Genomic DNA, 23,922 nt, shown 5'->3' on the forward strand with positions numbered 1-23,922 from the left:
ACGAGCTGAGTCTGAGCTTGAAAAAACAACTCAATAGCCGAGTCTGAGCTTTAGATAAAGAGCTCGAAACAAGCCGACCTTGAGCTCCATCCCTCGTAAGTAAAAATGAGCCGACTGGAGCCTAATTGAGCTCGGGCTCAGCCACTTATACGACCATCCACACCACACTAAACAGTTATTTTGATAAAAAAAAGTCATATTTTTTAAAAATTATTTGACCATCCATCTCTATCAGGACAGTTGTTTGAAACACGACTGTAGGATTAAAAGTGTGTATAGATGATGACCCATTGTTAAATTTAGTATTGGAGCCAATATGATCAACTTACTCAGTTAAGATTACATAACTTAATTTGTCATGCATGCTTGGGTTTATGTATTTTTATTAATATAATGTACTCAGGTTCTTATCGTGCTTAGTTTAATATAAACGTTTGAAACTATAAATCCAAAAAAGTGAAAAACACACACACACATACATATTTAACAACCCAAATTTAGCATTTAAATTTTCCATACAAAAAGGTGTGAAATTGTAACTAGGTTTGACGTCCGTTCATTTATTTTTCCATCATGTAGGGTCCTTCGTGTTGACTTTGAACATCTACAAACGCATCCAATGAACGTTATCTGACGTCACCACAACCACCATGCATTCACCTTATATATATAAATATACCCACTTCTTATTTTTCCAAATCAAACCCATAAACCCTATTTTCTCTCTAGCTAGAACAAAACATGGAAAGAAGTTGCATGAAGACAATATTGGTAGAAGAATGTGACTACTCTCATTCACCATCATTGTCTCAACGAAGCCCCACCAGTGTTCTCGTTCCTCCACCCCGTCACCCGGTGGTCCTCAGCCCTTGTGCCGCCTGCAAGATCCTTCGAAGGCGGTGTATCGAAAAGTGCATGTTGGCACCTTACTTTCCTCCCACTGATCCACACAAGTTCACCATTGCACATAGAGTGTTCGGAGCTAGCAACATTATTAAATTGTTACAGGTATAGTTTTCAGTATTAAATTACAACACAACTTGTTGTCCGTTTAACACACTTATTGTGTTATTGTAATATGAAATGAATAAATTTATTTTATAAAGTAACTTATTTTAATCATAGCTTTATAAATAAAAGTTCAAATAGATATCCTTGCTTTTATAGTTGTTTTCTTTAGACAATAAATAAAGGTGTTGCATGAAGGGGTTACACATTTAAACAACTAACTTTCTTTTATAAAAGTTATTCAACTAATTGAGGATGAATAATTAACAAAGTAACATACTAACAATATGTTTTTGTTTTGTAATGTCATTCACATTACTATGATAATTTTATAGGAACTTCCGGAGTCTCGTAGAGCAGATGCTGTTAGCAGTATGGTGTATGAAGCGAATGCAAGACTCAGGGATCCTGTTTACGGTTGCGCTGGCACAATTTGCCAGCTTCAGAAACAAGTTAGCGACCTCCAAGCCGAGCTAGCTAAGGCACAAGCAGAGATGGTCAACTTGCATTGTCGACATTCCAATATTTTAACTCTAATTCGTATGCAAATGGAAAAACTACCGTCACTACCACTCTCACCACCGTCTCCACAACAAAACCTTTCCGAAAGTTTAACCTTCTTTGACGATGATGCCAACCTCGCAAGTCTTGATCTGCTTTGGACTTGAACTCAAGAGTTAATTGATCGATCTTGTGCAAAAGCCATAATGATCAAGAGTCACGAGATATTGATCTACAAAAGATTGAAATGTAGTGTATGATATTCTATTAAACTTATTTAGAACGTACGTGTAAATCCCATAGATGGGAAAATAAAGAACACCATACGTGATGTTCATAAATTCATTGTATTTAAGTATTTAACTATAATTTAGTTTCTATATTATTAGTTAAAGCCTTAAAAATCCTATATTTGGATATGCCCTTCAGATGTGTTTTATTTATTTTTGTCTTCTATTCAAAAGTCGACTATGTTGTTTAACTAAAGCTAATTCATGACCAAACTTTTGGTTGATCGATTAATCTTATTAGTTTTTCATAACTTTTTGTTGGTTTTTCATTTTTGGCAAACTCATTATTGGTTTGATGTGGGGCTGTTCAAAACCGGATTGTTAAAATGAGAAAGTCTTTAAATGCAAAATATTTGACGGGATCAAGAGTCATCATTTCCCAGTTTAGACCGATTTATTCATAGCAACATAGCAGCTAAGGACCAGCCATGATTTCAGCAAAATTAATTGTGTTTCCTTGGTTATATAGTTGTCTTCTTTTATAAACTGTAACAAGTTCTGTATTTTTAACATACAAGTGATATAAAACAATTAAAATCAGCCTCTATACCGTTTATTATGGTATCAAAGCAGTGTCTACGATCTTAGGATTGTTACCTGCTCATCATCTACCACCAGTGACCAACCATGTCAGACACAGATGATGAAAAGCCCTGTATATTTTTCATCTGTATTTTCTGGAGGATCTTTGGTCAAATGGTCTAAAAAGGCTTTCGATTCCCCCCCTATGGCGACTCGTATCATTCGAGCCCATAGAGGGTAGTTTTGGCTTGTGAGATTTAGGCTGATTTTCAGGTTATCAGAGGGATTTGGTTTGGGGTTCTGGGTTTGAGTTTGGATACTGTTCTTAACAATCCTCTTAACAAAAGCCCTGTATATTTTGTAAATGGTGTAGCATTGATTTCAAAATTTTGAAAATAAGATTGGGTTTGGAATATAGGGATTGGCCATGGAAGAAGATGAAATCTGATTCTTTTTTCTAATTTCCGATGTGTTTTGAAGCCGGGGGAGGGGACGTTATAACGGTATTAGGGAGAATGGAGACGAGTTGTAGGTTTCCGACGTGATGCTGCCGGAGAAGAAGGTCCACGTCAGCAATTCACTAACGAAGTTAACATCCGTTAGTCACGATCCGTTAAAAACAAATACCCCATTAGTTGGGACGTCACCAGCCAAGTTTCAAGTTAAGACTGTTATTTACCAATATGACATTGTTGAGATTATATAAAACTAATATTCCTTTTTTTATAATATTATTAGTGTAAAAATTCTGTAACACAGAAATATTTTCCAACCGATATTAAAGAATTTAATGAGTCCGGTCATTGTCGTGAATTCTTTGATAATAAGTTAGGAGGCTTTCATTGTTAGGAGACAAGAGAATCCATATTGAACATGGTCCTAAACGTGTGTTTTTGTTTTTATGCAAGATTTAGTCAAACTATCAAATAACATATAAGACTGAAGTCGTTTTATGTAGTGGGAAAACATGGAAAACAGAAAGAGTACAATTGGACCGAATTTATTAGCCAAATATATTTTGGATTTTAGACAAGATAATATGTTGCGCCGTCTTTGCCCATTGACATTTATTCTTGTTTTCTTACTTCAAACTTTAGGTTTTCTTTTCCACTCTCTTTTTATTTGTTGGATAGGGGGAATTAAGAGGTGGTTGTTAAAATATGTTATTTTTCTTTGTTCACATTGTCCCGACACTTGAACGTGTGATGTGTGTTTTCTATGGGGAAGGAATAAAGTGGTTTTAACATTTAAATGGTATGGATGTTGACTCAGACGTATCAAACAACCGAATCAAATAAAGGAACAAACAAACACGAGATATTAGGGTGACAACCCGTGACTCTTTTCATATAATTAAACGAACTTAACAAACGAATATAACATCACGGACATACAAGGAGAAGAGACTTCTCTTTACTCTCTCAAATAAAACTAATCATCTAGACCATATTAATAGACCTACTAAACTTGTAATCCAAGACAAAATCTTATTCCAGAATAATCCATAATATTCTTACCATACTAAACAATACTATATAAAACTTAACAAAACAAACCCCGAACTTTAATCACTTAACAAATCAAGATTAAATCTTCATTGACCCCCTTAATCTTAATTGTATTTCTTCTCGCATTTGTTCCTCCTTTTCAACTGGCTATAGCATACTTGCTTCACTGATTCTTCAAGCTTAGCATACGTTCCTTCAATACTTAACTTTGAAGTCACATTGCCATTTTCTTTCTCAACTCACTTTTTCTCATCAACTCGTTCTTGACCAATACTTTCAGGAACTTCAAACCGAATTTCCTTCACTTTCATAATCGGTTTCACATCATGACTTACTTTCTTTTTAACTTCAAAGCTATTATGGTTACAACATACCTGAAGCTAGATGTTGTACGTCATATTCGGATTTCTCTGAACCCTCATCAACAGTCTTCCTTTCTGATAACGTAGCCTCAAAATCCAATTGGCTATTTCAATCTTACATCATTCTTCATCCAACTTTCCCAAGCTAAGAAGATTGGCCTTCAACTTAGGCATACAGAAAACATCACAAAACGTTTTCTTTTCACCAATCTTACTTAACACAGTCACATTACCTTTACCTTTGATTTCGATCTCGGATCCATCACCAAACTTCACTTGACCCGAAACTTGTTCATCTAAGGTAGTAAAATACTCTTTCTTTTCTTACATATGATGACTTGCACCATTGTCTAAGTACCACGTTCCTTCATTATGTTCATCATTTTCAAACACACCAGGGATAACTCTACTTTCTTTATTGAACAAATTGACATGAACAAAGAAGGATCAATATCATATTCTTTCTTTGTCAAATTCACTTCTTCATTCCCTTTGCTTGGTTCTTTACATTCGTTCGAGTAGTGCCCAATATTATCACAGTTGTAGCACGTTACATACTTCCTTCTATCTTCCTATTCTTCAGGCTTCTTTTTCCGTTATTCACCCCTTTCATCATTCTTACGTTCACCATTCCATCTTGGGTTCCCTCTTCCTCGTCCATTGTATCTTCCACGGTCTCTACCACGTCCTCAGTAGTTTTAAACTTTCTTTTCGGTTTGGGTGAACATGAGCTGACTTTGGGATGTTATTCCATTCACATTCTTGAACTTTTCTTTCTTCATATGCCTTTAAACGTCCAACCACATCTTCAAACGACATTGTTTGGATATCTACGAGTAGCTCCATTGAAGAAACAACATGTAAATATTTATCCGACACAGAGTTCAAGAATTTTCTTACCAAAACCTCTTCTTCAAGTACCGCTCCCAAGCTCTTGTACTTTGATTGTACTCCACCCAACTTTGCTACATAATCATCAATACTTTCTCTCCCCATACGTGCATATTAAAAACATAACACATATTAAAAAAAGAACCATAATGTTACCCACCCGTGTATGACTTGTCTTGGGTATGTCATTTAGGATACCACGTCAACCACTATATCATATAATGGAGCACCTTAATCAGGAACTACAACTTGTTGCCACATCACCTTCATCAAGTTAATTATTAATTACCTTGTTAATTCTCCTATGCACTATGAAGAAAACAAATCATTAGACTATATAATATACAATATTTTAGACATTATTAATTAACAAAAAAGAACTAAGTTTACATATTGTTATCATTAATCATATACACCTTTGAATCGAAGAAGTCTGGGCGTTTTTGAGTTCAAGCCAATATACAATTTAGGTTTGGCATTACAATCTTTATATAATGAATATGCTATAGTAGATGTTTATTTTGGCTATAATGAAAATATTCATTTTAATAAAGTTCAAAGACTTTAGTAATAAAATTAAGTAACTTTTTCACATAAAGAGAAGACGCAAGTTTGACTTTTCGTGACATTAACCCGATATAGGTTAAGAATATAGGTTGTATATATGGAGTCATGGCTTATTACTCATTTTTATCAGTTATTTATATGTAAAAGAATTTGAACCTGACAATTAAAATCAGAAGCCTGAAATATTTGACACAAGTATGTGATCAACTTTATAATTTATGAGTTTGATTGTCTAAGATGGTTATGGCATTAGATTATACCCATTTGATATCCTGAAATCATGTTTATTAGTTTATGTTCTATACAGTGGCGAAGCTTGGACTAAGGCACCGGGAGGGCCAAGCTTAAAATGTATACAAAATTTCATAAACGAGGAGGGCCGAGTTCAAATTTTTGACCGAAAAAGACTAAACTTACACTACGTATAAAAATTTTCGGCCGAAAACGAGTAAATTTACACTACTGTGCAAAAAAACAGGGGGGCGGGCCCACCCCGGGCCTCAATGAAGCTTCGCCCATGGTTCTATAAACGTTTTTAGTGAAAGTATACTAACACAAACAATTATTTATCTTTCTGATTATTAATATATTTGTGTGTAAAAATCAAATGATCATTATTATATAAAGATATATTTGTTTAGATAAAAGAAGTATAATGATTCGTCCTTTGCAATATGATAACTGAGATGGTGCCGTACTCTATGGGTGCAATAAGCGCGATGTAGGACGTAGTAGTTAGTTGGACTGGGCATGGTGGACCTACATGTTATGATGCCCAGTCAATAGTGCCTATGTGGTTGTATACTGTCGGCAAACCAGACAGTTATATTCTCACCACTCAATCTTCCACTTGGCATTCTCTTTAACATTTCCTAAAACCATATCCTAACTCCGAAGCACTTTTGATATTATTGGGCGACCGCGGGAGAGTCTAGCACGAGAAAACTTACGTGTGAAATGTTAGTTATTAAAAACGATTTACAATTTAAGTTATAAAAGGAAAATCCCTAACAGGCTTCACATAACGGTGCGTCTGTGCCCATCGTGTAACTGCAGAGTCTAGCAAGTCCGGATATCGAATCTATAGACATGTACGGCGGTTCTTGATACTAAACCTCTATCGAGTAATAAATTGATAAATTTTATAAAAAAAACTAATTTCTAATTAATAAAACTACTAAATTAAGATAAATAACTAGACGGATGGAAACTCGAACCAACGACGAACAAACACACAAAGATATCAGAGACAGAGAAACGACTACCTAGGCTAGAAATCCTATTGACAGTTTAACTAATACTGAAATTAATTAATCAAAAAACATCCGAATATATATATATAAACCAACTAAAACACGCTAACCATAATGAATCTAAGATAATAAAATAAACGCACTGGGATAACGATCACTAAGGTTACCTTAGTGATTGTTGTCATTATGGTACCTTAGTAAGGTACCCTAATGACGCATCTTCTCTCGGCTCAACGACAATAGAAGGGTAGCAATATTTAACCCGATCTAGGTCACATATCCACACATAATTCTAAACCGAATAGACTAAAACTCGCCTTTTACGCAATTTTAACTTAAACGAATGAAGATACAAGACGAACCGCTCTCTACACGTGCTTTCTTCCCGTCTTCTTTTTCTTCTTTTCTACGTGGCGATGAAACAAAATAAAAATAAAAATACATATTATATACCACTGCAAGCCGTCTACCTAATTTCTTGTTACCAAAGCCGTTTCTTTCATTCGGTGGGCCAACACTTCTTTTCCTTCATTTCTGAGCCCAAAATGATTGTTACTTCAACCAGAATACTATCAAGTTTAAAATTGCATCATCATATATATGTTAAATTAAAAATTAACATCAACCATTCACTATTATTTAGCATTTTAGCTTACATTAGTTTTAATTATAATGTGTTGTTTTAATTTACCATTAACACAAAATAAATAAAAAGAATATATATCTTAGAACATGCTGGAAAATTTAATAAATGAATCATTCAAATATGAGTACACATATAAACCGACCAATAGTTATCACTATTAAGTTGATTTACTCGTTTTCTCCTTAAAAAGACCAAAAATCCAAGTATGTACCAATTAGAGTACATTTTAATAAAAACTAACTTAAAAGTAATTTAAATTTTAAAGTGTAGAACATATTTATATAGTTTATATATAATAACACACATCATACTCGGCGAACTAAGTTCATGGGCAATTACATGTGCAGGTAGCACGATTGTGCGGCGGACGAGTTAGGTATACATAGACTTGCTATATATTCCAGTTATCATGTATATCTGCAAGTCTCTTTTCATTGCCCTAAGTTTTATCCCTCACAGGATATTGAAAGTTGAGTAACCTAACCTAACTGAGACAAAATTGAAAGCCGAGTAACTGTTGTTTACATCTTAATGGAACCATTCAGATGTAAATATCTGATTCATTCAGATTTCAGACTGTTCGGTTACAAACAGAAAAACATCTGAATGGTTAAAATTAGGTCTGAATTATTCAGACTTGTTGTTATTGCTGAATGAAACAGAGGCTCATTCAGGCCTTACTCATTCAGATCTGAATGAACCAAACAACCCCTAACTTAATTAACAAAAAAAAAAAAAACAAGTGTTTTAATTAAAATAAACTAGAAACTTAGCTACTATTATACAATGTTGCCCTTGCTATACCAAGTATCTTTGTATACTAACATGCGATGCATACTAGGATTTGAATGTGTGTGGTATTGTGTTTGAACTTTGAACTTTGAACTTTGAACTTTGAACTTTGATTTGGTGTTATTTGACAATCAACTATAATGGTCATTGCTAGGCACATGCAACAGGGCATATATGGTCAATATGAAACGTTTTTCTCATATTTAAAGTTTTAACACCTCTAGCCCCTCGTGGATGACTCAAACTAAGTTGATCAATTCGTCTTCGTTTGGTAGATTAACTTAAACTTGATCGAGTAACGTAATAGTTAAATACCATATGAGATTGATAACGATTCATGTCATGTATAATTTGATGCCTCTAAGCTCTAACAAAAGGTTATGTAATTAGACGCAAGTGTATCCTGCTCATAAATCACAAGAACACAAGCCGCAAATTATAATAAATCTTTTAACTCACATTATTGCATTTTAAAGTCTCAATTATTAGAATTCTTTAAACGAAAAAGTTACATATCTTTAGTGCCTTCAACTATACTCCACCGGACCACCACTTAATAAACGTTGTGATATTTATTTTATAACCTATGGTGAGTACTTTCATTGCCTAATAATGATACAATAGTATTGATGGACCTCTGAATACCCGATTAGATTCAATGATTCATGAATATCTAATTTATTAACAGAGCGGTAGTTCGCAAAGGTCGACCTCGGAACCCACTTCCAGTTAGGACTGTAAGCGAATAGGACCTACAAAGGTTTGTTCATGTTCACCAGTTAAGCTTTTAGCAGACAAGCAAACACTTCATGAACACCTAACCGAATAAAAGTTTTTGCTCGTGGTCAATTATTTAGAAAATAAACTTGTTCGTGAACAGTTCATCAACATAAACGATACACAGTTTTATTTGATTTGGTTAACCGAGAATGGTCAGTGTTGCTGGTTTCGTCCAGCTATGAAGTTTGTATTGGTTTATATTGTATTTTATTTTATATTTTCAGCATTATATTCATGTTATTATACATATAAGTTAATCACATAATAACCATATATTTGTATTTTGTAGTTTATAACTTTGCTTAAATCCATATGATAAGATTATAAAAGTAACTAAAACAATATAAAAAATATTTAATGAACAAACATAAAAGAATATCAATAAACATAAATGGGCATGTTGAAATTAGTTGTACACATAAATGAATAGTTAATACTCCCATAATGAATTTACATTCAAATACTGAATAAAAGTTCCAATTACAAACGGAGTTGAGTAAACGTAAAACAAGCTACACCGTCGCTCCATTTTAAATGACAAACACATATGGGACTCGAATTTAACCTCATAGGGAGAGCAACATTTTACGCAACATTATATCACGAGGCTAGAAGCCTTTTCGTAATAGATGTTTAATAGTAAACAACTTTTTAATTTCTATCTAAATAGAAAGTCCTAAAATATTTATTTAGAAAACAGTTATAAAACAATACTCATTTGAATCAAAATAGCAGACAAAATGAAACAAAGGAAACTGTCTGTTATGACTTATGAGATAAAAACTCATTTGAATCATAGGACTTTTGTTAACACGCATTTGAAATTTGTTGTTGAAGTTTATCGGAGACAACTTTTTGTAATTATTAATATATACAAATATAAAATCGAAACAACACACTTTCAATGCATGATAATTAAAATAAGAACAATATGAAATTTGAGACAAGTTAACACTTGACTACTTGAGAAACACTGTTACTATATTAAAAGTTAAAACAGTACGTGTATATCTCACATCGTGCAACATCTAAGAGTTGTTTTTGTATTTTTCAGAGAAGACAAAACTTACCTCCCAAGTCATGTTGTACTGTAAATTCGAGTTTTCTTCTCTCTTTGTGATTTATAGAATAGAAATAACAGTGAAAGAAAACAAATTACAATAGACTCTTTAAATATTTAATTTAAACCGTTTAATATATAGTGATATTTTTAACGAACAACGACTTTGTTGTGTTTAATATATTGGTTAATACGATAACAATTCAATTCCTTTTTTCATTAAAGAAAAACAATGGTTAAAAGGTCATCCTATCTAGCTACACTAATACCCCTTTTGATTTAACAACATTACATGTAGGGGGCACAAACAAGCCGATGTGCTCGTGAGTTTTGTATGGGAAACACGTTGAGTTTTTCCGACCCTGAGCTTGAAAAGCTTGAAACGAGCTGAGTTTTTCCGACCCTGAGCCGAGCTTGAGTCTAAAATAAAGCTTGTTTAGTTATTGAGCCCAAGCTCGAGTTTTGTATGGGAAACACGTTTAGACTTGTCGAGCTTTAACTAGCCTTGTGTATTTTTAAATTTTACCAATGTGTACTATATATTAATTTTATACTCCCATCGTTTAAGATACTACACAAGCTCGAGTTGAGCTTAGGCTCATTTATAGTTTTCTCATTATATATGAAAATAATTAAAAGCATATATAAATTAATTAATAAATAACAAACGAGCTGAGTCTGAGCTTGAAAAAACAACTCAATAGCCGAGTCTGAGCTTTAGATAAAGAGCTCGAAACAAGCCGACCTTGAGCTCCATCCCTCGTAAGTAAAAATGAGCCGACTGGAGCCTAATTGAGCTCGGGCTCAGCCACTTATACGACCATCCACACCACACTAAACAGTTATTTTGATAAAAAAAAAGTCATATTTTTTAAAAATTATTTGACCATCCATCTCTATCAGGACAGTTGTTTGAAACACGACTGTAGGATTAAAAGTGTGTATAGATGATGACCCATTGTTAAATTTAGTATTGGAGCCAATATGATCAACTTACTCAGTTAAGATTACATAACTTAATTTGTCATGCATGCTTGGGTTTATGTATTTTTATTAATATAATGTACTCAGGTTCTTATCGTGCTTAGTTTAATATAAACGTTTGAAACTATAAATCCAAAAAAGTGAAAAACACACACACACATACATATTTAACAACCCAAATTTAGCATTTAAATTTTCCATACAAAAAGGTGTGAAATTGTAACTAGGTTTGACGTCCGTTCATTTATTTTTCCATCATGTAGGGTCCTTCGTGTTGACTTTGAACATCTACAAACGCATCCAATGAACGTTATCTGACGTCACCACAACCACCATGCATTCACCTTATATATATAAATATACCCACTTCTTATTTTTCCAAATCAAACCCATAAACCCTATTTTCTCTCTAGCTAGAACAAAACATGGAAAGAAGTTGCATGAAGACAATATTGGTAGAAGAATGTGACTACTCTCATTCACCATCATTGTCTCAACGAAGCCCCACCAGTGTTCTCGTTCCTCCACCCCGTCACCCGGTGGTCCTCAGCCCTTGTGCCGCCTGCAAGATCCTTCGAAGGCGGTGTATCGAAAAGTGCATGTTGGCACCTTACTTTCCTCCCACTGATCCACACAAGTTCACCATTGCACATAGAGTGTTCGGAGCTAGCAACATTATTAAATTGTTACAGGTATAGTTTTCAGTATTAAATTACAACACAACTTGTTGTCCGTTTAACACACTTATTGTGTTATTGTATGAATAAATTTATTTTATAAAGTAACTTATTTTAATCATAGCTTTATAAATAAAAGTTCAAATAGATATCCTTGCTTTTATAGTTGTTTTCTTTAGACAATAAATAAAGGTGTTGCATGAAGGGGTTACACATTTAAACAACTAACTTTCTTTTATAAAAGTTATTCAACTAATTGAGGATGAATAATTAACAAAGTAACATACTAACAATATGTTTTTGTTTTGTAATGTCATTCACATTACTATGATAATTTTATAGGAACTTCCGGAGTCTCGTAGAGCAGATGCTGTTAGCAGTATGGTGTATGAAGCGAATGCAAGACTCAGGGATCCTGTTTACGGTTGCGCTGGCACAATTTGCCAGCTTCAGAAACAAGTTAGCGACCTCCAAGCCGAGCTAGCTAAGGCACAAGCCGAGATGGTCAACTTGCAATGTCGACATTCCAATATTTTAACTCTAATTCGTATGCAAATGGAAAAACTACCGTCACTACCACTCTCACCACCGTCTCCACAACAAAACCTTTCCGAAAGTTTAACCTTCTTTGACGATGATGCCAACCTCGCAAGTCTTGATCTGCTTTGGACTTGAACTCAGGAGTTAATTGATCGATCTTGTGCAAAAGCCATAATGATCAAGAGTCACGAGATATTGATCTACAAAAGATTGAAATGTAGTGTATGATATTCTATTAAACTTATTTAGAACGTACGTGTAAATCCCATAGATGGGAAAATAAAGAACACCATACGTGATGTTCATAAATTCATTGTATTTAAGTATTTAACTATAATTTAGTTTCTATATTATTAGTTAAAGCCTTAAAAATCCTATATTTGGATATGCCCTTCAGATGTGTTTTATTTATTTTTGTCTTCTATTCAAAAGTCGACTATGTTGTTTAACTAAAGCTAATTCATGACCAAACTTTTGGTTGATCGATTAATCTTATTAGTTTTTCATAACTTTTTGTTGGTTTTTCATTTTTGGCAAACTCATTATTGGTTTGATGTGCGTGTGTCTAGGGCTGTTCAAAACCGGATTGTTAAAATGAGAAAGTCTTTAAATGCAAAATATTTGACGGGATCAAGAGTCATCATTTCCCAGTTTAGACCGATTTATTCATAGCAACATAGCAGCTAAGGACCAGCCATGATTTCAGCAAAATTAATTGTGTTTCCTTGGTTATATAGTTGTCTTCTTTTATAAACTGTAACAAGTTCTGTATTTTTAACATACAAGTGATATAAAACAATTAAAATCAGCCTCTATACCGTTTATTATGGTATCAAAGCAGTGTCTACTATCTTAGGATTGTTACCTGCTCATCATCTACCACCAGTGACCAACCATGTCAGACACAGATGATGAAAAGCCCTGTATATTTTTCATCTGTATTTTCTGGAGGATCTTTGGTCAAATGGTCTAAAAAGGCTTTCGATTCCCCCCCTATGGCGACTCGTATCATTCGAGCCCATAGAGGGTAGTTTTGGCTTGTGAGATTTAGGCTGATTTTCAGGTTATCAGAGGGATTTGGTTTGGGGTTCTGGGTTTGAGTTTGGATATTGTTCTTAACAATCCTCTTAACAAAAGCCCTGTATATTTTGTAAATAGTGTAGCATTGATTTCAAAATTTTGAAAATAAGATTGGGTTTGGAATATAGGGATTGGCCATGGAAGAAGATGAAATTTGATTCTTTTTTCTAATTTCCGATGTGTTTTGAAGCCGGGGGAGGGGACGTTGTAACGGTATTAGGGAGAATGGAGGCGAGTTGTAGGTTTCCGACGTGATGCTGCCGGAGAAGAAGGTCCACGTCAGCAATTCACTAACGAAGTTAACATCCGTTAGTCACGATCCGTTAAAAACAAATACCCCATTAGTTGGGACGTCACCAGCCAAGTTTCAAATTAAGACTGTTATTTACCAATATGACATTGTTGAGATTATATAAAACTAGTATTCCTTTTTTTATAATATTATTAGTGTAAAAATTCTGTAACACAGAAATATTTTCCAACCGATATTAAAGAATTTAATGAGTCCGGTCATTGTCGTGAATTCTTTGATAATAAGTTAGGAGGCTTTCATTGTTAGGAGACAAGAGAATCCATATTGAACATGGTCCTAAACGTGTGTTTTTGTTTTTATGCAAGATTTAGTCAAACTATCAAATAACATATAAGACTGAAGTCGTTTTATGTAGTGGGAAAACATGGAAAACAGAAAGAGTACAATTGGACCGAATTTATTAGCCAAATATATTTTGGATTTTAGACAAGATAATATGTTGCGCCGTCTTTGCCCATTGACATTTATTCTTGTTTTCTTACTTCAAACTTTAGGTTTTCTTTTCCACTCTCTTTTTATTTATTGGATAGGGGGAATTAAGAGGTGGTTGTTAAAATATGTTATTTTTCTTTGTTCACATTGTCCCGACACTTAAACGTGTGATGTGTGTTTTCTATGGGGAAGGAATAAAGTGGTTTTAACATTTAAATGGTATGGATGTTGACTCAGACGTATCAAACAACCGAATCAAATAAAGGAACAAACAAACACGAGATATTAGGGTGACAACCCGTGACTCTTTTCATATAATTAAACGAACTTAACAAACGAATATAACATCACGAACATACAAGGAGAAGAGACTTCTCTTTACTCTCTCAAATAAAACTAATCATCTAGACCATATTAATAAACCTACTAAACTTGTAATCCAAGACAAAATCTTATTCCAGAATAACCATAACATTCTTACCATACTAAACAATACTATATAAAACTTAACAAAACAAACCCCGAACTTTAATCACTTAACAAATCAAGATTAAATCTTCATTGACCCCCTTAATCTTAATTGTATTTCTTCTCGCATTTGTTCCTCCTTTTCAACTGGCTATAGCATACTTGCTTCACCGATTCTTCAAGCTTAGCATACGTTCCTTCAATACTTAACTTTGAAGTCACATTGCCATTTTCTTTCTCAACTCACTTTTTCTCATCAACTCGTTCTTGACCAATACTTTCAGGAACTTCAAACCGAATTTCCTTCACTTTCATAATCGGTTTCACATCATGACTTACTTTCTTTTTAACTTCAAAGCTATTATGGTTACAACATACCTGAAGCTACATGTTGTACGTCATATTCGGATTTCTCTGAACCCTCATCAACAGTCTTCCTTTCTGATAACGTAGCCTCAAAATCCAATTGGCTATTTCAATCTTACATCATTCTTCATCCAACTTTCCCAAGCTAAGAAGATTGGCCTTCAACTTAGGCATACAGAAAACATCACAAAACGTTTTCTTTTCACCAATCTTACTTAACACAGTCACATTACCTTCACCTTTGATTTCAATCTCGGATCCATCACCAAACTTCACTTGACCCGAAACTTGTTCATCTAAGGTAGTAAAATACTCTTTCTTTTCTTACATATGATGACTTGTACCATTGTCTAAGTACCACGTTCCTTCATTATGTTCATCATTTTCAAACACACCAGGGATAACTCTACTTTCTTTATTGAACAAATTGACATGAACAAAGAAGGATCAATATCATATTCTTTCTTTGTCAAATTCACTTCTTCATTCCCTTTGCTTGGTTCTTTACATTCGTTCGAGTAGTGCCCAATATTATCACAGTTGTAGCACGTTACATACTTCCTTCTATCTTCCTATTCTTCAGGGTTCTTTTTCCGTTATTCACCCCTTTCATCATTCTTACGTTCACCATTCCATCTTGGGTTCCCTCTTCCTCGTCCATTGTATCTTCCACGGTCTCTACCACGTCCTCAGTAGTTTTAAACTTTCTTTTCGGTTTGGGTGAACATGAGCTGACTTTGGGATGTTATTCCATTCACATTCTTGAACTTTTCTTTCTTCATATGCCTTTAAACGTCCAACCACATCTTCAAACGACATTGTTTGGATATCTACGAGTAGCTCCATTGAAGAAACAACATGTAAATATTTATCCGACACAGAGTTCAAGAATTTTCTTACCAAAACCTCTTCTTCAAGTACCGCTCCCAAGCTCTTGTACTTTGATTGTACTCCACCCAACTTTGCTACATAATCATCAATACTTTCTCTCCCCATACGTGCATATTAAAAACATAACACATATTAAAAAAAGAACCATAATGTTACCCACCCGTGTATGACTTGTCTTGGGTATGTCATTTAGGATACCACGTCAACTACTATATCATATAATGGAGCACCTTAATCAGGAACTACAACTTGTTGCCACATCACCTTCATCAAGTTAATTATTAATTACCTTGTTAATTCTCCTATGCACTATGAAGAAAACAAATCATTAGACTATATAATATACAATATTTTAGACATTATTAATTAACAAAAAAGAACTAAGTTTACATATTGTTATCATTAATCATATACACCTTTGAATCGAAGAAGTCTGGGCGTTTTTGAGTTCAAGCCAATATACAATTTAGGTTTGGCATTACTATCTTTATATACGAATCTTTATAACGGGACATTACATGATCCAATAGCCTTAACCACAAATATAGTTCGTTTTGTTATTGAGTCCGAGCTTAAACCTTATATGGGAAGCTCATTTAGGCTTATCGAACATTGTGTATTATTAAGTTTTACCTCTTTTGGAAATTTATGTATTAAGTTTACACTTCACAATCGAGCTCAAGCCGAGCAATTGCTTGTTTAAAGTACTAATTGAACTTGAGCCGAGCTTAGGCTCGTTTAAGTTTATTCCCAAATCCCAACATATATAAAAATTGTAAAAAATATGTATAAAAACGGATTAATACATAATAAACGAGCCGAGCCAAAGTTTGAAAAAAACAACTCTCAAACCGAGCTCGAGCCCTTGTTGGTCAATAGTTGGCGGGCGGTGGTGATGTGTGGTGGCGGTGGTGGGCAGCGGGCAGTAATGTTGGTTGGTGATGGTGGCAATGGTTGGTTGCGGCTGGCGGTAAATCGGTAATGGAGGTTAGTGCGACAGCAATGGTGGGGGCGAATGCTAACTAAGCCTTCATTTAGTCGTGAATTCAATATATTAGTGCTTGACTCAACTCAATAGATGTATTTACTTGATAATCACTTATACATAATGCTAACAAGATACAGTGTGATAAATGTATTTTCTAACAAAAATTCCAAGTTGCAAGACAATATATACGATTATTATCAAACAATAATAACCACACTATACATATTACAAACATCTTATATACATTAAATGCATGTACATTGTAATTCATCACTTGCAAAAACCGAACACTTACAAAAAATTCTTTAACGAGCACCCGAACCCCCCTTACGACGACCACCACCACCAGATAATGACATTCGCTTGTTGACCGTCCCTGCAGTTGACTTCTTTTCCACAGTCCCTTTCTTTCCCAACCCCAACGGACTCGGGCTCACACTATGGCCTGGGCTCTGACCCTGACTTGGGGTTGGAACCATGGACTTGGTCTTAGTCGAGCGTGGTGAGTTAACTCGGGGTGAGTTAGCACGCGGTGAGCTAACAGTAGCTGTAGAATCGTCACGGAACGAGGAAACTGAAATGCTATGCCTCCGGTTTCGAGGTGACGATGTAGGGTCGTTTTTCGGGCTTGATGGTCCAGGCCGCCTGTTGATCACAGATGGGGACCGTGGTGATGACATGGAGGGTGACTGGTCAAGGCTTTTGATAATGTCACCCGAAGATGATCGGGTTAGTTTTTCACTTGGTTGCTCGATATCGGTTGCGGTTTGGGATTCCCATGGTCGAGCAGCCATCCACCGGTCTAACCAACTCCAGCCCCATTGCGGGTTGTTGGGGTCCATGAATGTTGGGTTTCCGGACTTTGATGGGTTCCTCCATAATTGCTGTTTGTATAAGAAAAAACATGTATTCACGGGCCCACCAATACTATGCTAACTAGTGAGACCAGATAAATTTACCTGCTGAATTTGTGCATAAGCGAGTGCACGTTCTCTTCGTGCGGTGGCCTCTTCTTTGTTTTGTATGCTTGCTTCAAGTTGTTGTTTTGATTTTCGAGAATTATCCCATCCATTTCCCAACTAATCAAACATTTAAACCAGGAATTTCGATTATTAAACAAGAACACTAGGTTAAACAAAGTGAAAAGGAAAAAGAAAAACGTTTCTTGAATCATGAATGTAAGGTTGAAGCAATATAGAACTAAATATGAAAAAGTGATATGGAGCTGATTCAAGAATTAACAGACTCAGACAAATGGGCCGAAAATAGCTCAACTTAATATGTTTGGAGTTACAGACCCATGAGTGGTTTGTCCAACTGTAAGACCTGAATTCCATCATCTTCAATACAGACAATTTTCCATTTGTTAGTAATTTTAATAAATTTCCTTTTATATGTAAAACACGTGAATTATTTTGAGTAATTCACACGTCTATTTAGTAAGTCAGCGTCTTAGTTAGGCGGTCAAGTTCATTTTTCAATTTTGGCTCTACCCGCCATATTAAAAGATACTATAAAAAGTGACTTGATGTAACTGTTTATCAAAAGCTGTTCGATTTTGGTTTTCACTGTGGGTTCGGTTCAGGTTTTTAGTTTAACCATCTGGCTTTAAGATTCTAGACAGAAAAAAGTGGACCAAAATGATGAATTTGGCGTAAATTTTTAATTGTTAATCATTTATTTATTGAGTATTACACATTTGAACCTAAAATTTTTGGTACATCTTTTATTAATTTCTTATAAATTACTTAAAACCAGCTTTTTGGTTCCGTTCCAATTGATTTGATTTGGCCTTTTTGGTTTTAAGTTGATAGCAAAACCAAAACCAAAACCAAAACCGAACCGAAATTTCGATTTTTGAAAAGACATGAAGCCAAAGCCCAAACCACCAGTTTTTTTATTGGGTTCAGTGAACTCGGTTATGGATTGGCTATTTAGGTTACATGCACTTTTCAAGATATTTGGTGTGTATCTAAAACTTACATGGGATTTCATGTTGTCGAGCTCTTTCTCACGTTTCTGCATAAGCTGTCTTTGAAGGGCTTGGTTTTCTTCAGACATTCGGATCCTCCTGGCTCGAACCTGAGACTGTACACGGGCCAGGGTTTGCATGCATCTTAAGGTGGTCAATGCTTGTCGTTTGACCGATTGGCTCTGAACCAACACTTTTAGCCTCACAAGCCCTTTCAAAGCGCGTAACTTTTTCCTTGCCTTTAAATATCAAACACCCGACAACCAGAATCTTTGTATTAGTGTGTTTACGAATCAATAATAAACAAATGGTTTACGTATGGGTGGCAACTTTTTAACCCCGAACACGGCACAAAAATATTTAGGTTTTGGGTTGATATATAACATGTTTAAATATACGGATAGTGTTTGGGTTGACTTGTTTAATTAAACGGGTTGTGTTCAGACGGGCCTGTTTAGCCCGTTTAGTTAAACAGGTAGACGCAGCAACCTGTTTGGTTAAATAGGTCAACTCACTAACCAGTTTATAACTCGCCTAACCCATTTCTTTTTACAACCCACCAACTCGATTAACACATTGACAGCTTGGTTACCAATGGTTGATCTGTTTAATCAAACAGACCGGTTCGGGTAGATTTGTTTAGTTAAACGGGTCGTGTTCAGGTTGATCTGTTTAACCCGTTTAGTTAAGCAGGTCAACCAGCCAACCTGTTTAGTTAACAGGTCGACGCACTAACCTTGTCCCGACCCACTAAACAGGTTGCACGAATTTAAGTATGCTAGTTACACTTGATGTTTTTGACACAAATAAAGATACATGTCAAGTTCAAGTCGAACAATTCAACCCACCAACTCAACGCTATTGATTTTAAGCGGAAGTCACACAGTAAACATTACCAAGAAACGCCTAAAACACGCCTGCACTTTAATGGCCGCCACTTCCTCCTTAGATTTCCCCAAAAACCGTCTAAAAGATGCCGCCGCCGCTGCCGCCTTAGCAGCATAGGCCATTGTATGCACAGGTTTGCTCTGCTCATTATCCGGTTTTACAGGTTTCTTCGGCTCAATCTCGGGTTTCGTGGGTTTGCTTGGCTCGGGTTCTGGTTCAACGGGTTTGCTTGGCTCGGCCTGGGGCTCTGCAAATTTAATGTCGTCCTCGGGTTCGGGTGGAGGCGAATGAAATGCAGGGGTGGCAAATGCGGATTCGGTTTGTGAAGAATCGGATTCGATGTGCTTTTGCTTCCCAAACCATGATTTCTTAGAACTAGTTTTCTGAGTTCTCTATAATAACATATAATAATAACAATTAACAAGTGTTTTAACCCACATTGGCATTTCATCAAACACCTTGTGTGCATTAACAACAAATAATATTATTAAGAGCAAAAATGAAAAACCTTTTCTTTCTTTTCTTTGGATTCATTACCGGAATTAAAAACCTTCTTAACTGCAGAAAACCAACCACCCTTTTTCCCCATTAGCGGATTGAATCATCTTCAAAATAATAACAAATGTGGGTAAAATTAATTAGACAGACAGAGACACATAAATTTATTACATGATAAATCAAATTAAAGGGTATTAATAATACCTGCAACAGAGGAACATGAAGATTGAAACGATGGATTGTTGTTGAAAATAATAATAATTATAACAATGATAACAGGCTTTCTGCTGAGAGAAATGATTAGAGGCGGGAATAATAATAATAATAATAATAATCGTTTTGAAGGGGTTTTCGCTATTTTGGGTAACGGGCAGTTAAGGATTCATTTTTCATATATAAATAAACGAAACATTAAGGGGGTGTTTGGTAGAGGGAATTGAGGGGTGAGAAATGGAATTGGAAAGAATTCTCTTGTTTGTTTATGAAAGAAAGAGGTGAGAAATGGAAATAAACCATTTCCATTTCTCTGATTTTGTTTCTCTAAAAAAAGCGGAGAATTGGATTTCTCTGCTTTCATTTCTCCCATTTTCCTCCTTCATTTCTCCCATCTTTCATTCAGTCTCAACTCCTCCACGGCCATTTTTAAGATGCCTACAGAGACAGCATACTAGATGACCTGGAATCCAGTTCACTCACCATCTTCCGTACGGTCTTCTCTCCTCCGTCTACTACTGATGACCGAAACCCTAATTACATCGTCGCCGCCTCTAGCGACGGTTCAATCGCATCGTATTCGCTATCCTCTCTAATATCCTCCGTCGTATGTTGTAGTTACATCAATCTGCTATTACTCTCTAATTTTTTTATACTTCCCAACCAATTTTATATGCATTTATTTGCTTTTGTTTACAGTCACCAGCTGTTGGGAGTTCTAGGGCTCAAAAGTAAGTAATTTATATTTTATGATTGTTTATTTATGAATTAAGTAGTGAATGCGGATAAATATCGGATATCGGTCAAGGATTGATATTTGAGATATCGATCATCGCGATGGGATTTCGCTAATTCTAATATCATGTAAAATTCAATATATTCTCTTACGATTAACAGATTAACCTTTTGCAACTGCCAAAACACTAACCATTGTGGCAAGTAGGAACTAATTAAGACTTAAAATACTAACATTGAGCACTAAAAATGGATAATGAAGAATTTAAACACTGATATAGGGAATATCGGTGATATATCAATCAATATCGCCGATATAATCGGTACTAATATTCTGGCCAATATTTTACCAAGGGACCGATAACTGATATAGGTGATATATCACCTATATCGACTGCATAGTTTATGAATTGAAAGTGATTATACAAAGCCTTTTGAGGATGCATTTAGATTGTGTTTGTTGAATATGTGATTATTATTATTGTTACAGCTTCATGTTCCATGATCATGATTGAGTATCTGATTTTGATTAGTCCTTACACATGATCACTTTCAAATTTTAAAATTGTGATTCCAAACACCCCCTTAATGAGGGTGTGTATTTGCGGCTTGCTTATGGTAGTTTTCTTTAGTTTATTTGTAGCTGAACCAGATTGTTTAATTAATGGACACGATGGGCCTACTTATGATGTCAAGTTCTATGGCGATGCTGAAGATTCCTTGCTGTTGAGGTAAACATCTAATGATGCTTGCTAGTTATATACTTATTATGTGTCGGCAATTCCTTTTTGTTTGCTTGTTTGTTTAGACTTGTTTAGTTTTCATAGTATCCATTCAACAATCGAGTCTAGTTTGTAAGAAAAAGTATAACTATTTTACTTTGAGAACAATACAAACTATTATTTCCTAAAGTGGACCATATTCCCGGATTGATGATATGTTCCCTTGGTCGGAAAAGATAAATTGATGAACGCTGTAGAATTACTTAGAACTAGTTGTTATTAAGATAATGTCTTTCTCATGCTCGTTCCGTAAACAATTTATGTTGGATTAACATCGTCTTATATCTGTTAACTTATGTTTTTATTTAGTTGTGGTGATGATGGTCGGATTCGAGGATGGAAGTGGATGGATATGTTTGAAGCAAAGCAGAATGGTTTGTCACGCGAAATTCTATTCATTATCATTTTATTAAGTTTTGAGTTACAGTCCAATAAATGTGATATATTCGTTCTTTGACAAAATCTTGATACACTTTTTATTCACTCTACACATTATTCTTGCAGGTGGCCTTTTGAAGCTGCAACTTGACTTAGCAAATCCTCAACATAAGTTAGTCACATAAACTTAAAACGATGATAAATTATAAGTGTGTTAGTTTAGTTCTAAGTAATGTTTTTTTCTTCTCCTCAGAGGTCCTTGGGGTGCACTTTCTCCTATCCCTGAAACTAATGCTATTGCTGTTGATACTCAGGTCTGTAAGCTTTTCCTTAACAAAAACATTTGTCGGCATTCAGGAGAAATCTAAAATCAAACTGACTTTCAAAGGGCATTCTGGTTATCTACATTCTGTTGTTGCCCGAAATTCTTGTAATCAGGTATATGCTGATACGTTTTTTTTTCTCTTCTCACTTAATTTTGTTTTCAGTTAATGTATTCTGTTAGTTAATCTTGTTTTCCACTGCTCTGTTTGTAGATTATAACTGGCTCAGAGGATGGAACAGCCAGAATTTGGGGTACGTATCCCAAAACACTTTGGTTAAATAATTAGATTGCTATTTTTTATAGTTTCTGCAATCGAATTATAGGTATTAGTTATCGACCGGCCAACTCTTAATTTGGTTAGTTTATTGCAGATTGCAGAAGTGGAAAGTGTACTAATGTTATTGAGCCAGGAAAAGATAAGAAATCTAAAGAGTTCTTTTCATATGTCAGTTGCATTGCTCTTGATGCTAATGAAAAGTGGCTGGTAAGGCAACAATCTTTATATATATTCTAGTTTTTTGTGACCACATGCCTTCACATGTGTTTCTGTTTTAGTTTTTAAGTAATACTGAACATATATTTGTAGGCATGTGGGTCTGGGCGAAATTTATCAGTGTGGAATCTTTCAGCTTCTGAAAGAATTTCAGGGATCACGACACGTGCTTGCATCCAAGATATATGCTTTGATGATAATCAAGTAACTACTTTTATTTATTTTAGTTTGTGGGCCATATACTCTATGTGAAAGTTATCTTCCCTTTGTTTATTTTACTTATGTTGTTTCGATCATTTCCAGATTTTAGCTGTGGGTGCAGAACCAGTTTTGAGTCGTTATGACATAAACGGTGTTATGCTGTCTCAGATACAATGCGTACCTCGGTCAACATTTTCTGTTTCCTTGCATTTATCGGGTGTATGTTCCTCGTTTCTAGTTCCTTTTTTGTATTTAACTCCGAAAAGATTTTTAACTATTTTTAACCATTGAGATGGTCGAGTTGTATACCGATGGTTCAATGGGATAGTTGTGTATGGTTGAAGTATGTTTTGTATGTGAATTGGTTTTAACTATGGTTGATGTTTTTTGCTTAAAAACTATGTTTTGTATGTGAATTGGTTTGATCAATGCATATTTTGGTTGGAATTTATGCATCTTTTTATATGTTTTTTATTTTTTAATAAATATTTGTTATGAAAAAAATACTTGTGCTAATG

General features: G+C 34.9%; 3 protein-coding genes, 1 long non-coding RNA gene and 1 pseudogene across 4 annotated transcripts; 4 read left to right on the forward strand and 1 right to left on the reverse strand.

Annotated features, from left to right (window-relative positions):
* Positions 1 to 721: 721 nt before the first annotated feature.
* On the forward strand, positions 722 to 1,861 carry LOC143568867 (LOB domain-containing protein 1-like). The gene is made up of 2 exons (XM_077054910.1): positions 722 to 1,008; positions 1,344 to 1,861. Exons 1-2 carry the CDS (start codon positions 742 to 744, stop codon positions 1,674 to 1,676), a joined length of 600 nt encoding a protein of 199 aa, XP_076911025.1. The 5' UTR covers positions 722 to 741; the 3' UTR covers positions 1,677 to 1,861.
* A 9,708-nt stretch (positions 1,862 to 11,569) lies between these two features.
* Positions 11,570 to 12,701, forward strand: LOC143568868 (LOB domain-containing protein 1-like). Its single transcript, XM_077054911.1, has 2 exons — positions 11,570 to 11,856; positions 12,184 to 12,701. The coding sequence occupies exons 1-2, from the start codon at positions 11,590 to 11,592 to the stop codon at positions 12,514 to 12,516; spliced, it is 600 nt and encodes a 199-aa protein (XP_076911026.1). The 5' UTR covers positions 11,570 to 11,589; the 3' UTR covers positions 12,517 to 12,701.
* Positions 12,702 to 17,111: 4,410 nt separating this feature from the next.
* On the reverse strand, positions 17,112 to 20,439 carry LOC143568869 (protein IQ-DOMAIN 3-like). The gene is made up of 5 exons (XM_077054912.1): positions 20,288 to 20,439; positions 19,788 to 20,171; positions 18,903 to 19,130; positions 17,879 to 17,998; positions 17,112 to 17,803 (listed from the first exon to the last, which is right to left on the reverse strand). The coding sequence occupies exons 1-5, from the start codon at positions 20,366 to 20,368 to the stop codon at positions 17,225 to 17,227; spliced, it is 1,392 nt and encodes a 463-aa protein (XP_076911027.1). The 5' UTR covers positions 20,369 to 20,439; the 3' UTR covers positions 17,112 to 17,224.
* A 490-nt stretch (positions 20,440 to 20,929) lies between these two features.
* Positions 20,930 to 22,385, forward strand: LOC143568870 (uncharacterized). Its single transcript, XR_013141639.1, has 4 exons — positions 20,930 to 21,097; positions 21,190 to 21,221; positions 21,858 to 21,956; positions 22,317 to 22,385. It is a non-coding gene; the product is annotated as an uncharacterized LOC143568870 (long non-coding RNA).
* Positions 22,386 to 22,501: 116 nt separating this feature from the next.
* LOC143568885 (THO complex subunit 6-like) lies at positions 22,502 to 23,695 on the forward strand (annotated as a pseudogene).
* Positions 23,696 to 23,922: the final 227 nt, after the last annotated feature.

The sequence above is a fragment of the Bidens hawaiensis genome, unplaced genomic scaffold (genome assembly GCF_021521415.1).
Source record: "Bidens hawaiensis isolate Kalapana, Puna unplaced genomic scaffold, B.hawaiensis_p1.1 tig00024239_1, whole genome shotgun sequence".
NCBI classification, from domain to species: Eukaryota; Viridiplantae; Streptophyta; class Magnoliopsida; order Asterales; family Asteraceae; genus Bidens; species Bidens hawaiensis.